At 40.8% G+C, this 15948-nt stretch overlaps 1 protein-coding gene across 15 annotated transcripts in view; it reads left to right on the top strand.

Annotated features, from left to right (window-relative positions):
• The window catches only part of TMCC1 (transmembrane and coiled-coil domain family 1), a 163088-nt gene that overhangs the window by 45863 nt on the left and 101277 nt on the right, over positions 1 to 15948 (top strand). The window contains exon 1 of one of the 15 annotated variants that reach the window (XM_007126225.4): positions 8508 to 8651. The exons of the other annotated variants lie outside the window; for them this stretch is intronic. Coding sequence (XP_007126287.1) covers positions 8613 to 8651 — 39 coding nt within the window. The 5' untranslated portion in view covers positions 8508 to 8612. Of the gene's footprint in view, positions 1 to 8507; positions 8652 to 15948 lie in introns of those variants that run through there. 15 annotated transcript variants of the gene reach the window in all.

Consider the following 15948-nt stretch of genomic DNA (forward strand, 5'->3'; position numbering starts at 1 on the left):
ACTGCTGTGGCCTCTCCCGTTGCGGAGCACAGGCTCCGGACGCGCAGGCTCAGCGGCCATGGCTCACGGGCCCAGCCGCTCCGCGGCACGTGGGATCCTCCCGGACCGGGGCACGAACCCGTGTCCCCTGCGTCGGCAGGCGGACTCTCAACCACTGTGCCACCAGGGCAGCCCGGAGCTTATGTTTTGATGAAGGGGATGCAGACAAGGAAATTACAGTGTATTAAGGAAGAATCAGTAAGGTGGAGAAAGAGGTCGTTGAGGGTTGATAGAGAAGGTTTTCCTGAAGGAGCAGAAGTCTAAGCTAAGATTTGGAGTTAAGTTGAAAGTAATGTGAGATGTCTGGAGAGGGAAAGCAGGGACCAGCACAGGAAACACCTTGTAAACCGTTTTAAGAACTTGATTTTATAGTGTTTAAATATTTCAAATACATAATCTTACTGGGTGTTCTTTGCAACATAGCAAACAATAATCATGTTGGTTGTTTGGTACTTAGTAGGCACATTATAAACTTTTCCTCCCTCCCTCTTTTCTCCCTTTACTTTTCTCCCTCTCTTATGCATTCAGTGCAGGTGATGCACGGCATAGGTTTTTGGGGGGAGAAATAAACGCAACTCCTGAAACATTGCTGATGTAATAAAAGGAGGCAACCTTAATTTAGCATATTTAAAAGAGCCATGTCCAGTTCATCAAAATAAAAATGTTAATTTGACATGGTTGGCTGCTGTTTAAATCAGCCATTACAATGAGTTATGGAATTGAATACAATTAAGGTGTTCAAAAAAATTTTTTTTAATTTATTTTTTGGCTGTGGTAGGTCTTCATTGCTTCACGCTGGCTTTTCTCTAGGTGCGGAGAGCGGGGGCTACTCTTCGTTGTGGTGCATGGACTTATCATGCAGTGGCTTCTCTTGTTGTGGAGCATGGGCTCTAGGCGCGTGGGCTTCAGTAGTTGTGGCTTGCGGGCTCTAGAGCGCAGGCTCAGTAGTTGTGGCGCACAGGCTTAGTTGCTCCGTGGCATGTGGGATCTTACCGGACCAGGGCTCAAACCCGTGTCCCCTGCATTGGCAGGCGGATTCTTAACCACTGTACCACCAGGGAAGCCCAGGTGTTCAAATTTTTTTAATCATCAATATCTTTTGACATCTTACTACTTAATAAATTATACTACTTTCAGGGTTATTTTTATTGACAGTGGCTTGGACTTTTGTAAATAACTTCACAAGTTACTTAATCTGTTCTTGGGTAGATAAAATATGGTATCTTATTGTTATCTATTGTGGGATTCCCAAAAGAAATTTATTTCTGCAAGACAGAACGCTCATATCATTCAAGGGGCCTGAATTGCCATAGGGAATCCTGAAACTGGAGATGTTATTTACTAAACTTTTTGAAAATAGATTTTTCTCTCTCTTTGCTTTAAACACAGACAATAACTGAAACAATCATAACTTCTGTAAAGAAAGAACCTATCACATTATTATTCGTTAATGATGGGCTGTACCCATTTGGGCAGTTTATAGCAAAATAGTTAACAAACGTGCAATTTAGCAAGAAGGAATAAATGAATTTTTTTATAATCTACATTCCCATTCCACAAAGAAAAAATATTCTGAAAAATATTCAAGCTTACAACATGTTGCCTTGTTAGTGTGGAAAAACTAAATTTTACTGATCACTTGATTTGCGCCTCTGTGTCTTTAACTTGTGTTTTTTCTACTGCCTGGAATGCCCTTCCCCTTTTTTGTCCATTTGCAGAATTTCTATCCAGCCTTAAAGACTTCAACTTTAAGATTTTTCTTGTCCCACAGAAAGTTCATCTTTCCCTCCTTTGTGCCACCACTGTCCCTATATTATAGCACAAGAACTTGATCACACAACGTATTTACCATTTTGTTCCACTACCTTCTGCCATTTTTCAGGCAACTTCATAATTCCGTCTTACCAAAACTTTTTATCGTTTTGAGCAAAGAACTGTTCCAGGTGCCTTTTACAGTCTTTCAGGGAATTGAAATTTTTTCCATTAAGAGAATTTTGTAAAAACCAAAATAAATGGCAATCCAAAGGTGCAATGTCTGGTGACTGTGACAGTTGAATCAGAACTTCCCAGCCAAGCTATAACAGTTTTTTTCCTGGTCATCAAAGAAACATGCGGTCTTGCGTTACCCTGATGGAAGATTATGAGTTTTCTGTTGACTAATTCTGGATGCTTTTTGTGGAGTGCTGCTTTCAGTTGGTCTAGTTGGGAGCAGTACTTGCTGGAATTAATTATTTGGTTTTCTGGAAGGAGCTCATAATAGAGGACTCCCTTCCAATCCCACCATATACACACAACATCACCTTCTTTGGATGAAGACCAGCCTTTGGTGTGGTTTGTGGTGGTTCATTTCACTTGCCCCACGATCTCTTCCATCCCACATTATTGTACAATATCCACTTTTCATTGCCTGTCACAATTTGTTTTAAAAATGAAACGTTTTCGTTACGTTTCAGTAGAGAATCACATGCGGAAATACCATCAAGAAGGTTTTTTTCACTATGTGGAACCCAAACGTCAAATCGCTTTACATAATCAAGCTGGTGCAAATGATTTTCAGCACTTGATTTGGATATTTTGAGTATGTCGGCTGTCTCCCCTGTGGTATGATGTTGATCTCAATGTCTCGATTTGATTGCTATCAACTTCAGCTGGTCTACCTGACCATGGAGTATTGTCCAGCAAGAAAATCTCCAGCATGAAACTTCAGAAACCACTCTTGGGGCTTCCCTGGTGGCGCAGTGGTTGCGCGTCCGCCTGCCGATGCGGGGGAACCGGGTTTGCGCCCCGGTCTGGGAGGAGCCCCCATGCCGCGGAGCGGCTGGGCCCGTGAGCCATGGCCGCTGAGCCTGCGCGTCCGGAGCCTGTGCTCCGCAACGGGAGAGGCCACAACAAAGGGAGGCCCGCGTACCACAAAAAAAAAAAAAAAGAAACCACTCTTGACACGTTCAGTCAGTCACAGCACCTTCTCCATACACTGCACAAATCTTTTTTTGTGTGTTTCAGTTGAGGTTTTACCTTTCTTGAAATAGTAAAGCATAGGGCTTCCCTGGTGGCACAGTGGTTGAGAGTCCGCCTGCCGATGCAGGGGACACGGGTTCGTGCCCCGGTCCAAGAAGATCCCACATGCTGCGGAGCGGCTGGGCCCGTGAGCCATGGCTGCTGAACCTTCGCGTCTGGAGCCTGTGCTCCGCAATGGGAGAGGTCACAGCAGTGAGAGGCCCACGTACCGCAAAAAAAAAAAAAAGAAATCATAAAGCGTAATATGCCGAAAATGTTGCTTTTTTTCTTCCATCTTCAGTATTTAAATGGCTACACAAAAATTCACCAATTTTGATGAGTTTTTTTTTTTAATGCATGCTGATGTGACAGCTGTCACAATACAATCTAACAAAATTGTTTCGAATGAAGCTAGAGCCAACTAAGTGCTACTAGAGCCATCTTATGGAAAAAAACGAACGAACTTTTTGGGCTAACCCAATAGGAGGAAGCATGATGTAATGGGAAAAGCAGTGTAGTGAAATCTGGGTATTTGGGGTTCTAGTCCCAATTCTAATACCAATTTTGTGATTTGGGGCAAGTTTGAAAATCTCTTTGAACTTTAGTTTCCTTCTGTGTAAAAGTGTAACGTGTAATACATGATGTTCAATAGTAAATACAAAACTTAAATATCAGTTTATTTTTAAAATGTGTTTACAGAGAATTTTAAGAATTAAGCTGGTGTAAAGGGAGGGGCACGTGTTTTGATTATAGAAACCAGCTAAATTGGGATAATTATTTAAATTTCATAAGTTTTCATCCAAGGTGTTTCTGAATTTTTTTTTCAGTAGTAACAGTACAGTCCTCGTTTTGTCAAACAGACATGAATATGTTTATACATGTGCAGGAAAACATACAGTTCAATAAGTTTTAATATTATCCTCAGTGTGGAGTTGTATATGATGGATAAAACAAGGAGAATAAAATAATTTTCTTTTTTTTTCTATAATGGTAATGAAAAAAAATTAAAACAAAATAAAAGACCATTTTATAAAGACCATTTGTGGCTTTGGAAGTAGATTATCTTATGACATACAGTAAGGAAAATGTAAGGAACAGGCTTTTTTTTTTTTCTTTCTGTTTCCCAGTTTTACTAAGAACTGTTACCTATGGGGGAAAGCAGAAAACAAGATGGCTTAGTGATTGATGATGATCAGCTCTTTTTCAGTCATGACAGGAACAAGGGTTCTTTTTTTTTTTTCTATTGAAGTATACTTGATGTACAGTAATATTACATAAGTCACAGGTGTATAATATAGTGATTCACAATTTTTAAAGGTTATACCCCATTTATAGTTATTATAAAATATCTACCCCTGTATTGCCCTTCCCCTCTTCCCTCTCCCCAGTGGTAACCACTAGTTTGTTCTCTACATCTGTGAGTCTGCTTCTTTTTTGTTATATTCACTAGTTTGTTGTATTTTTTTAGATTCTAAATCTAAGTGATATCATACAGTATTTGTCTTTCTCTGAATTATTTCACTTAGCATTAATAGCCGCTGGGTCCATCCATGTTGCTGTAAATGGCAAGATTTCATTCTTTTTTTATGGCTGAGTAGTTTACCATTATATATAATACTACTCAGCTGTAAAAAAGAATGAGATATATATATTTGCCTCATCTTCTTTATCCATTCATCTGTTGATGGACACTTAGGTTGCTTCCATATCTTGGGAATTGTAGATAATGCTGCTATGAACATTGGGGTGCATATATCTTTGCCAATTAGTGTTTTTTGGATTTTTTGGGTATATACCCAGGAGTAGAATTGCTGGGTCATATGGTAGTTCTTTTTTTAGTTTTTTTTATTTTTTTTACATGGTAGCTAATATTTATTATTATTACTTATTTTAGTCTTTTGAGAAACCTCCATACTGTTTTCCACAGTGGCTGTACCAATTTACATTCCCACAAACAGCATATGAGGGTTCCCTTTTCCAAGAGTTTTTAATATAGCGTCTATCGACAGGCTTTAGTGGAATCCGTGAACCATTTGGAATGGTATCAAAAACACTGAGTATGTCCATGAGTATGTCCATTCATTCATTTCCTGTATGTCACTCCAGTGACTGAATCCATAGTTTTAACAGATTCACAAAGAGTACATGATGCAAAAAGTATTAAGAACACTATGGACAGTTTTTATCTGCTTCTGCATAGAGTGTAAGAAGATGTGGGGCTTCCCTGGTGGCACAGTGATTGGGAATCTGCCTGCCAATGCAGGGGACACAGGTTCGAGCCCTGGTCCGGGAAGATCCCTCATGCCGCAGAACAACTAAGCCCGTGCGCCACAGCTGCTGAGCCTGCGCTCTAGAGCCCGTGTGCCACAACCACTGGAGACCATGTGCCCAGAGCCCATGCTCCATAACAAGAGAAGCCAGTATAATGAGGCCTGTGCACCGCAACGAAGAGTAGCCCCCGCTCGCTGCAACTAGAGAAAGCCCGCACGCAGCCAACAAAGACCCAACGCAGCCAAAAATAAATCAATTAAAGAAATAAATTTATTTTAAAAAAAGAAAAGAAAAAAAAGAAGATGTGGATTTTTAGTCACAGACTACTGAAAATGGCATTGTATATTTGGGTCCTGTAGTAATAGGGAATGATTACAAGGCTGTTGATTTTTCTCTCGGTTATGCATTTTTATGTTTCCTGTTATTTTGTAGCCTTTGATCTTGGTCTGCTATTCTCATCCAAAAAGCTGCCAGACTCCTCAAAATAGATGAAATTTAGAGATTCTAATCTTTCCCCTAACAGCTCAATTTATTGAGGATCTTTTCAGTTTTTTGTTTTATCAAGGAATGAATTGGATTTATGTGTTTGAATTACTTTTAACAGGTTTTATTGCATTTAAACAATTCCAGTTTTATCTTTATTTTAATAGGCAAAACTGAGTAGGTTCCTCCTCGAATGAAGACACCATCCTTTTAAGTCTTCTTATGTGTATCTGGCACTTTGAGGATTTATACCCTGTTCAGTTATGATTGATATTTAATGTGTACTTGAGTCTGTAGACTTTTGACATTTTTTTCTAATTCCTTTTCCTCTCTTTTTTTTTTTTTTTTTTTTTTTTGGTGGGGGTAGGGTTAGAAAGAATCCTACAGCAATGATCTGGGATTCTGGTTGCTGGTATCAGAAACACCTCGTGTTTATGTTTAAAGACACTATGTCTTGGGAATTCCCTGGCAGTCCAGTGGTTAGGACTCCACGCTTTCACTGCCAAGGGTGTGGGTTCAGTCCCTGGTTGGGGAACTAAGATCATGCAAGCCGAAAGCATCTCATTAATTCTTCTGCATTCCCAGGAGAAGTTTTCTGAATACTTGGTTTCTTTCTTTGTAGGAGAAAAACGGAGGTACTGGTACTCTTACCATTAAAAAGAAAACACACAGAATTCAAGTTCTCTGTCAACCTACTTTCCACTTCGAATTAAATTTCAATCAGTTAGTTTAACTGTTAGGTTACATTGCATACTCTGAACCCAGATATGAAGGAGTCTTCACTTTCATTCAGAGCTGTTCATCTAATAGTTTTTGTAAGCTTTGGAATTTCACAAAGTTTAGTTAAATATGTGCAATTCTTTTCCATTTAAAGTTTTTTGGAATAAAAATTTCATATATGTATTTTGGTTAGAGTAATTTTTTGGAGGCTTGGCATCCTGCTATTTGTTTGAATTTGGTACCTCTTTTCTCCTCTTCCTAAGGTACTGTGAAATGTGTGTGTCATATTTTAGGTGAATTTTTAAAAATTGTGCATCATATTTGGTGATAATGGGAAACAGTAGTGTGTGATATGGGCATAGTTGAGAATAACCGTTGCTCAAAGATCTATCTCTTTTTAAATTTTATTTATTGATTTATTTAATTTTGGCTGCATTGGGTCTTCGTTGCTGCATGCAGGGTTTCTCCAGTTGCGGCGAGCAGGGGTTACTCTGCATTGTGGTGCGCGGGCTTCTCATTGTGGTAGCTTCTCTTTGTTGCAGAGCACGGGCTCTAGGCGCACGGGCTTCAGTAGTTTTGGCTCGTGGGCTCTCGAGCGCAGGCTCAGTAGTTGTGGCGCACAGGCTTAGCTGCTCCGTGGCATGCGGGATCTTCGCGGACCAGGGCTTGAACCCATGTCCCCTGCATTGGCAGGCGGATTCTTAACCACTGCGCCACCTGGGAAGCCCCAAGATCTATCTTTTCGAATTCATTTTTCATTTTTCTCACCTGAAGAAAAAATTTAGTAACACTATATGGTTTACTCATAATATTGAGATTTTAGAGAGGAGATCCCTGCTTTACTTATCTGAGTTGGATATTAATACGTATTTCACGGGGTTGTTTGAGAAATCATTGGGATGAAAGATGTTAAGTACTCAGCACAACAACTGCATATAGTAGGTTCACTTCAGAAACGCTGTACGTAGCCTAACATGTCGTCATGCTCACAGAGAATTGAGAGTCACTGGAGCAGGAAAAAATTAATATATGCCAAAAAGTTCTGCCTTGGTCAGTTATTAAATTCATTCAGAAGTAATGAAAAATTTGGAGAGGAGCATATAGAGTGGACAGTTTCATTAAAATGAAGCTTTATCCTTAAATTTGCTGTCTGGAAGCAGAATCAAATAGATAGGAAGAGACTAAATGATAACAAAATATTTTTTTATCTTTGGAACTGCCCTCACAGTTGACATTTTTTCATACCTTTTTTACCTGCATTAATTCAGTCTGAGCTGTTCCTTTTGTGTGTAGATTTTTTAAAGTTACATTGTTCTAATGAGAGACGGAAAGCATCTCAGGAGACAGTTTCAATTTGTTTAACTTTCTAACGAAGTTGAAGTCACCCTCGGAATAGGCGTCTCTGCACCTGACATTCCTGCCCCAGGCCGGCCGGACCCCTCCCTGTGAGTAAGAGGAAAGGCTTGGCCAATTACTTAGACAAAGCCGGACGGCTGCCGAGCCGGCGGGGAGGAGTTTCCTTCTCGGAGTAGAGCTTCTTTCACACGGTTTCGCCCAGCAAGATTACCTGCGGCGGAGGTTGAGTAGGGGTTGTTGTCTTTGCCGCGGACCCCCTCCACTGGGAGGGGTCGGGTGGGAGGAATCGTCGCGGTTGCCAGTTTCTCCTGGAGGCAGATGCCTTCTGACCCCAGCGCTCCGGTCCTCCTGCCACACAGACAATCAGGTCCGTCCCCGGAGTCTCAGGTGGCACCAAGGCGGCATCCTAGGCTAATGATTTGGTGGAAAGGGAAGGGGTGGTCCTTCTGCCTGGACCCCTCTCGGCTGACTCACAGGAAGTGCTAGCAGGGCCGGGCACTGGGCGCAGCAGCTCCAGGATTCCGCCCTCCCCGCCGCGTCTGCCGCCCTCTCCCTCCTACGTGGGCTTTGCCGTATCTCCCGTAGAACAATGAAGGGCTTCCAAGTTTGCTAAGACTCCCAGGCACATTCTTTGGACTTCTGTGATAGTCTTCAAAATGTTTTGCCACCGACTTTTACAAGAAGCTGTTTTTTAAAAAGCCCTTCCCTTCGTGGATTGCTTTGTCTGAAGATTACTCAGGGTGACCATGGTTCAGCGCTTTAGCCTCAGGAGGCAGCTATCCAAGGTGGGTACCTTGGGTAGCTTTGTGTGTGTGTTTAGGGGAAACTCTCACCAGCTTTGGCATGGTCTCCTTTTTCTCTAGAACTGTTCTGTCAAGCCTGCCTCCTCCGGTGCTAAGGAGGGACAGAGGGAGGAAGCGCCGCCTTTTGTTCTTTGCTCAGACACAAAGGTTTAAGGCTGACTGCACTGGAAACCCCAGATTTTGTTCCCCTAAAACTAGAGCTATCATCTGTGAATTTGCAGGAAGTTGTAGTCTGCTTCTCAGTTACAGTTTTCAGAGGGTGTGAGTGAAGGAGAGAATAGTGGGTAAAAAGTGCATGTTTAATTAGCGATTCATGTAGCAGCTTTTGACCAAAATGAGAATGCTTTATTGGTCTTTGGAATCAGTGCTTTCATACAGAGTTTAATATTAAACTGGGGAAAACTACCATAAAATAGTTCAATAAGCACGACCGGCTTGAAAATGTTAACATGAGTGGTTGTATTAAGAAACTCGCTTATTCCTTCATTAAGGAGTGTGTGAAAAGCAGTAACCTGAAGGCTCAGGAATCACTTTTTACAGAGTTGTGCTTCAAAAACAGGTTTCACGTGTGCAGCTTTGGGGGAAAACTTCTTTTAAACTAAATCAAACTTAAATTAAAAAAAAAAAAAAGAAAGCAAAAGCCCTCTTAGAAGAGGGGCTGCTGATTTTATGAATCAGCCTTGGCACTGGACCTCTCTTGACGCAGTCCTTGAGCTCTCTTTTTAAGTGAGTGCAGAAACTACTTTGGAAAGAGGTGTGCTGAGAGTTGAGCTTATTTCAAAAACCCATTCTGTTTTTTAAAAGCTCTGTTTTTAAAATGTAGCAGTTGGTGGCTAAATTGTGTCACAGTTCATTCTCTGCAGACAGAAGCTTAAACAAATAGTAAATCAGTAGACATTCTACACTTCCTTGGTTGTTAGTCAGAATTGTTAAATCCTGAAATGCGTTATTGTCTTAAGGGGAAACCTTTAGTTCCTCACAGGTGACCTCAGTGTAGGATGTGTGCATTCAAACAAAAATGAGCAAAGCTCTTGCCTTCATCCCCATGTCAAATTTCATCTTTTTTCTTGTATCTCCAAGCCTAATAGGGACTTTTTGGGAGTATTAGAATAAATTTTCCTTGCTTCCCTTCTCCTCATTCCAGGTGTGTGGGTGGGGGTGAGGGGGCTGGGAAGCCTCCACATTTCTCCTAAACAATAAAGAGAGTCACTTTTGTTTCTCCTTCCCGTGAACCTCTGATCACGTATTTTCAAATATATAGTACAACTAAAAAGGGCAAGTTGTGTAGATTGTCAGGGCAGTGACCTTTCTGCTTAAGGATGTTTGAAACAAGTGAGACCTAGGTGATAAGTTTCTAAGTAGAAAATAACTGCTTTCTAGGTATTTCCCAATTATTTTGTGAACTTTTTTTTTTTTTTTTTTTCCTGTACGCGGGCCTCTCACTGTTGTGGCCTCTCCCGTTGCGGAGCACAGGCTCCGGACGTGCAGGCTCAGCGGCCATGGCTCACGGGCCCAGCCGGTCTGCGGCACGTGGGATCTTCCGGGACCAGGGCACGAACCCGTGTCCCCTGCATCGGCAGGCGGATTCTCAACCACTGCGCCACCAGGGAAGCCTTATTTTGTGAACTTATTGTTTGTTTGTTTGTTTGTTTTTGCGGTATGCGGGCCTCTCACTGTTGTGGCCTCTCCCGTTGCGGGGCACAGGCTCCGGACGCGCAGGCTCAGCGGCCATGGCTCACGGGCCCAGCCGCTCCGCGGCATGTGGGATCTTCCCGGACCGGGGCACGAATCGGCGTCCCCTGCATCGGCAGGCGGACTCTCAACCACTGCGCCACCAGGGAAGCCCCTGTGAACTTTTATTACTCTTTTCACTCTGTATTGTATGCATGACCGTGATTTATGGGGGCATGGGAGAAACACTTTTAGGGGGATTAGGAGCACATCTTCTCTATAACATGAAGAAATAAAAGGTACAGATTATGTAAAAAGACTCCAAGAGGTGACCTCTTTTAATTCCTTTTTCTAACATCCCTCTCCATTTTAACGTGGTTTCTGGGTCCTAAACTGGATGGTCAGGACCAAATCGAAGGAAATTTGTTTTCTATCAAGAGTCCTTAGCATAGTAATGAATTGAAAAAAATTCAGTAATGAATTGAAAAAATAATATTCTTAATTGTTTCAGTCTGTATGGCACTAAAATATGGAGGAGAAACTGAATAGTTATGTCCAAAAAAAATTTTTTAACTACAGTGAATGCACTGTGCCTCTATTCTGTCTTTTTGGCTAAATCCATGTTACCTGAAAACAGAGGCCCTGTTGTACCCCAGTGCATGGTATTTCTGGCACACGTGGAACACTTAAAATGAAATTGGTTTTTTGCAGGTCAAAACAGTTGAACAGTGGCAATTTCATATGATTCCAGCTTTATGAACAAGTGTTTTTGCCAATAAGAGATAATCTCCCACAAATGTAGACTTGTCTTAAGATGATCTCATATTTATAAAGCAATTTCCTATTTTGATGAGAAGAAATACTCGTGATCATCTTTAAATTTTGTTGGAAATTTTCTGAAAGAAAATATTTATAAATGTTTGCAGTGATTTAAAACCCAGTATCTAATTCAGATGGGTTTTTTTTTTTCCAACAACAAACTTCTATTTATTCCTTAGCTGCTTTTTATCTTTAAGTTTGATAGTCATGTTTACTTACACTGGATATTTCCCCTAGAATATTCAAATGATTCCTTCAGGCTAATGGATATTGACATCTGAACTAAGTAAAAAGGAGGAAGTAAATTAAATAGATGAAGTAAAAATCTTCATTTTAAAAGCGAGTTGCTCAGTTATTCTCTTTGACCAGATCCCAGTTACCTGACTCCCAGAAGAGTTCCTTTTCCTTGCCATTTTAGATTATTTTCTTCCTTTATAGTTTTCTCACATGTGACTTCAAAATAGTCGCTAAGGAAAGCTTTTTCTTTCCTCCCTAAGTCCTCTTCATGAGCCAGCCGAAATAGTCTGAAACCTGCCAGTTTGGACATTACATGTAATTCTCCTAATGATCCTTAAAGTTAGGTGGTATCAGCTTCATTTTGTCATTAAAGAAACAGGTTCAGGGGCTTCCCTGGTGGCACAATGGTTAAGAATCAGCTTGCCAATGCAGGGGACACGGGTTCGAGCTCTGGTCGGGGAAGATCCCACGTGCCACAGAGCAGCTAAGCCCGTGCACCACAACTACGAGCCCACATGCCACAACTACTGAAGCCCGCACACCTAGAGCTTGTGCTCCACAACAAGAGAAGCCACCACAATGAGAAGCCCATGCACCACAGCAAAGAGTAGCCCCCCGCTCGCTGCAACGAAGACCCAACGCAGCCAGAAATAAAATAAATAAATAAATTACTTTTTTAAAAAATAATAAAATAAACAGTTTCAGAGAAGTTAATTTTCCCAAGATCAGCCAGAGGCTGACTCAGGTTCAAACTTAGGTCTAACTCCAGACCCATTCTGCTTCCCCACACCAACTACCTCCCTAAATTTCTGGTGTATTAATCAGTTTACTCTCATGGACTATGATATTTCTCCGTGCTTATAGAAAACAGTGTAGTAAATAACTTAGGTAACTTCTTTGGAGTAGCACTTTTCAATAGGGCTGAAATTATTGTCTGATAGGGTTTGAATATATCAGTCAAACTTGCTAAGTGTTTTCCACAAAGTTGTTTTCTTTGGCCGGAGAAACATCAGTTTGAGTAAGATAGTTGATTTAATAAAGCCATATTAAATGTAGTTGAAGCTTAACTGCATGTACTTACATGAAACTTTATAAACTGTATTGCCTTTTAGAAAATGTCTTTATTAAGGAGAAGAATTTACTCTTGAGTTTCTATAATAATGTTTAAGGGATAAAATACAATGAATTAAAAATTCAGAAATTCTTGTTTTAATTCACTCTGGCTCTGTTGTCCCTCCCCGCCAACCCCCTCAAATCTTTTAAATGGGTAATAGAAAATCAGTTTTTTTCTTCTTTTCCGGAATTTCAGTTTTTTAGAAGGTATGATAAAAGCTGAGGAGGCTTTGAGAAAATAGTTTTAAGATTATTTCTGTAAGAATATTATACTCTTTTATTTTTTAATAGTAATCATTTCTGTAGTTCAGAAATAAAAAATTACGTAACTGTGAACTCTTGCTTCCATGTCTTTTCAACGGTTTCGTATCCCTGCCTCCATAGGTAACCAGTTTCTTGTTTAGCCTTCCATTGTTTGTTTACTCACATGTAAGAAAATGTGAACATGTATTTTCTGACCTTTCTAAAATGAAAGATAAAGGCTATACAGTTTGTTCTAAGTTAATAGCTTGAACTTTAATTTTCCAGGAATGGATGCTCAATAGTTATCTCGGTTTGGGGTTCACATTTATTTTCACATTTTCACAGAAGGCTTACTTTCTTTAGGACAGATATAGCCACACAGAATCTACTTTCTATATCAAAGATAATTAAAATAACAGCAAATCAATGATGACTTGATTCTTTTTTCATTCATATCACATTTCTTTCCTACTCACTTGGAGAGCTTTCTTTGGCTATATTAAAATTTTTCATATGGTGAAAAACATAGAATATAAAAACCATACCAGTGTATTCTGGGTTGGCCTGTGAAGAGATTAATGGCCGAGAAATAGGAGTTGTGGGACTCTTGCCCCCCAATTCACCTATTGACTTATTGAAATAATTTCATTCAGACTTGTAGAGACTTGAAAATATTTTGTCTAAAAATGTTACTCTTGGCCTTCCTACATTTGATAGTGTCCTGTTATTTGGTGTCAGTTTGGTACCAGCTTAAGAGACGTAAGATTTAGAGAAGTGTTGATCATAATCTGAATTCTTAATAAAAACTATTACATTTTCAAACGTAGTCTCCTTTGAATTTCCACCTGATTTCTTTTGGGTTTATGACCTGTGATAATATACATGATTGACTTAATCTTTCAATGAATGTACTCTTATTAGTAAAAGGAATAGGGATCTCTCATTTCCATTTGAAGTAAATTAATTAGGGTCTTTTAAAAGTATTTTGGTGGCTAAAATGGTAAATTTTATGTATTTTTACCACAATTAAAAAGAAAATATTTCAAACCCTTTTTTTTTTTTTGCGGTACGCGGGCCTCTCACTATCGCGGAGCACAGGCTCCGGATGCGCAGTCCCAGCGGTGATGGCCCACAGGCCCAGCCGCTCCGCGGCATATGGGATCTTCCCGGACCAGGACACGAACCCGTGTTCCCTGCATCGGCAGGCGGACTCTCAACCACTGCGCCACCAGGGAAGCCCTCAAACCCTTTTAATGATAGATACTATATGGGTACAGTGAAGTAGTATTTTATGTAATTAAACAACTCAAATATATAAGCAAGGGAGTCAGTATCAGTTGGGTGCTTTTAAATAATGGAAATGTATACAACTTATCTTTCATGCTTTTTTTTTCTTTTTCATGCTTTTAAAATTTAATTTTCTATAAGTTACTTAAGACATCAACTAGTTTCATACTTGTAAATATAATGTTTTATATTTATATTTTGCTATCAGTTAAATGTTACATCTTCATGTTAATCATTAACCCACTTTTAGGAGGCAGGTAGTAATGTCATCAACGTTATAAGGTCATTCTGATGCATTACATAACCAAAATAGGAAGACTGATGGATGCTGCTCTTCTGTTACATGAAATGAGACCCTAGTAAAATCAGTTCCATATATTGTGGATGCGGTGGGAATAGATAAGGAATAGAGAATGGCTTTCCTATTCAATTATATTGGCAATAATAGGCTGAAATAGAGAAGTAATTTAAAAATATGTGTATTGTAATTCTGAAATGCTTTCTTGATGTTGATGCCAGTTTATTATTTAAAAATAATAGTCGGGGCTTCCCTGGTGGCGCAGTGGTTGAGAGTCCGCCTGCCAATGCAGGGGACACGGGTTCGTGCCCCGGTCCGGGAGGATCCCACATGCCGCAGAGCGGCTGGGCCCGTGAGCCATGGCTGCTGAGCCTGCGCGTCCGGAGCCTGTGCTCCGCAACGGGAGAGGCCACAGCAGTGAGAGGCCAGCACACGGCCAAAAAAAAAATAAAAATAAAAATAATAGTCAATAACAGTAAGTTATTGACTGTAGATTTGAGACACTGGAATATGCTACCAAGAGAAGACAGTAAAATCTCCTTGGAGTGTGTTGCCTTTTTGTTTTTTTAAGTACACAACTTTCATTTGGTGTTGACTTGAGTATCATTTTCCTGAAAGAGATGGTTATATTAAATGACTCAATTAGCTTCTTTGAAGTTGAAATATGTTTACCAAGGGCTGTTAGTTTTGAAGATCAATGAGCTGATATACTTGAAAGCACTTTGAAAACTATGAAGCACTATATTAATTTAAGAATTTAGGGGGCTTCCCTGGTGGCGCAGTGGTTGCGCGTCCGCCTGCCGATGCAGGGGAACCGGGTTCGCGCCCCGGTCTGGGAGGATCCCACATGCCGCGGAGCGGCTGGGCCCGTGAGCCATGGCCGCTGGGCCTGCGCGTCCGGAGCCTGTGCCCCGCAACGGGAGAGGCCGCAGCAGAGGGAGGCCCGCATACCAAAAAAAAAAAAAAAAAAAAAATTTAAGAATTTAAGATTATGGTGTTTCTGATATTCTGTAAGTATTGTTGCAAAGAAGTGACTGTACTTTGAAATATGCACATATACACACACCTTTTTTTTCATACACATAGGCTATCTTTGGATAGGTAGCAGTTGATTGCCTCTGAGAAGATTGGACCTGGGAGACTTGGGTTGGGCGTGGGAGGGAGACTAGGTTTTTTTGTTTTTATATAAATTGATATCCCCATTTTTAGTGTTATAGATCTTTTTAAATAAATTTATTTACTATATTTATTTATTTTTGGCTGCACTGGGTCTTCGTTGCTGCGCCCGGGCTTTCTCCAGCTGCAGCGAGTGGGGGGCTACTCTTCCTTGCAGTGCACAGGCTTCTCATTGCGGTGGCTTCTCTTTGTGGTGGAGCACAGGGCTTTAGGCACGCGGGCTTCAGTAGTTGCGGCTCGCGGGCTCTAGAGTACAGGCTCAGAAGTTGTGGCGCACGGGCTTTAGTTGCTCCACAGCATGTGGGATCTTACCGGACCAGGGCTCAAACCCGTGTCCCCTGCATTGGCAGGCGGATTCTTAACCGCTGCGCCACCAGGTAAGCCTGGGAGACTTGCTTTTTAAAAATTATTTACAGGGCTTCCCTGGTGGCTCAG

This window comes from Physeter macrocephalus, chromosome 18 (genome assembly GCF_002837175.3).
Source record: "Physeter macrocephalus isolate SW-GA chromosome 18, ASM283717v5, whole genome shotgun sequence".
NCBI classification, from domain to species: Eukaryota; Metazoa; Chordata; class Mammalia; order Artiodactyla; family Physeteridae; genus Physeter; species Physeter macrocephalus.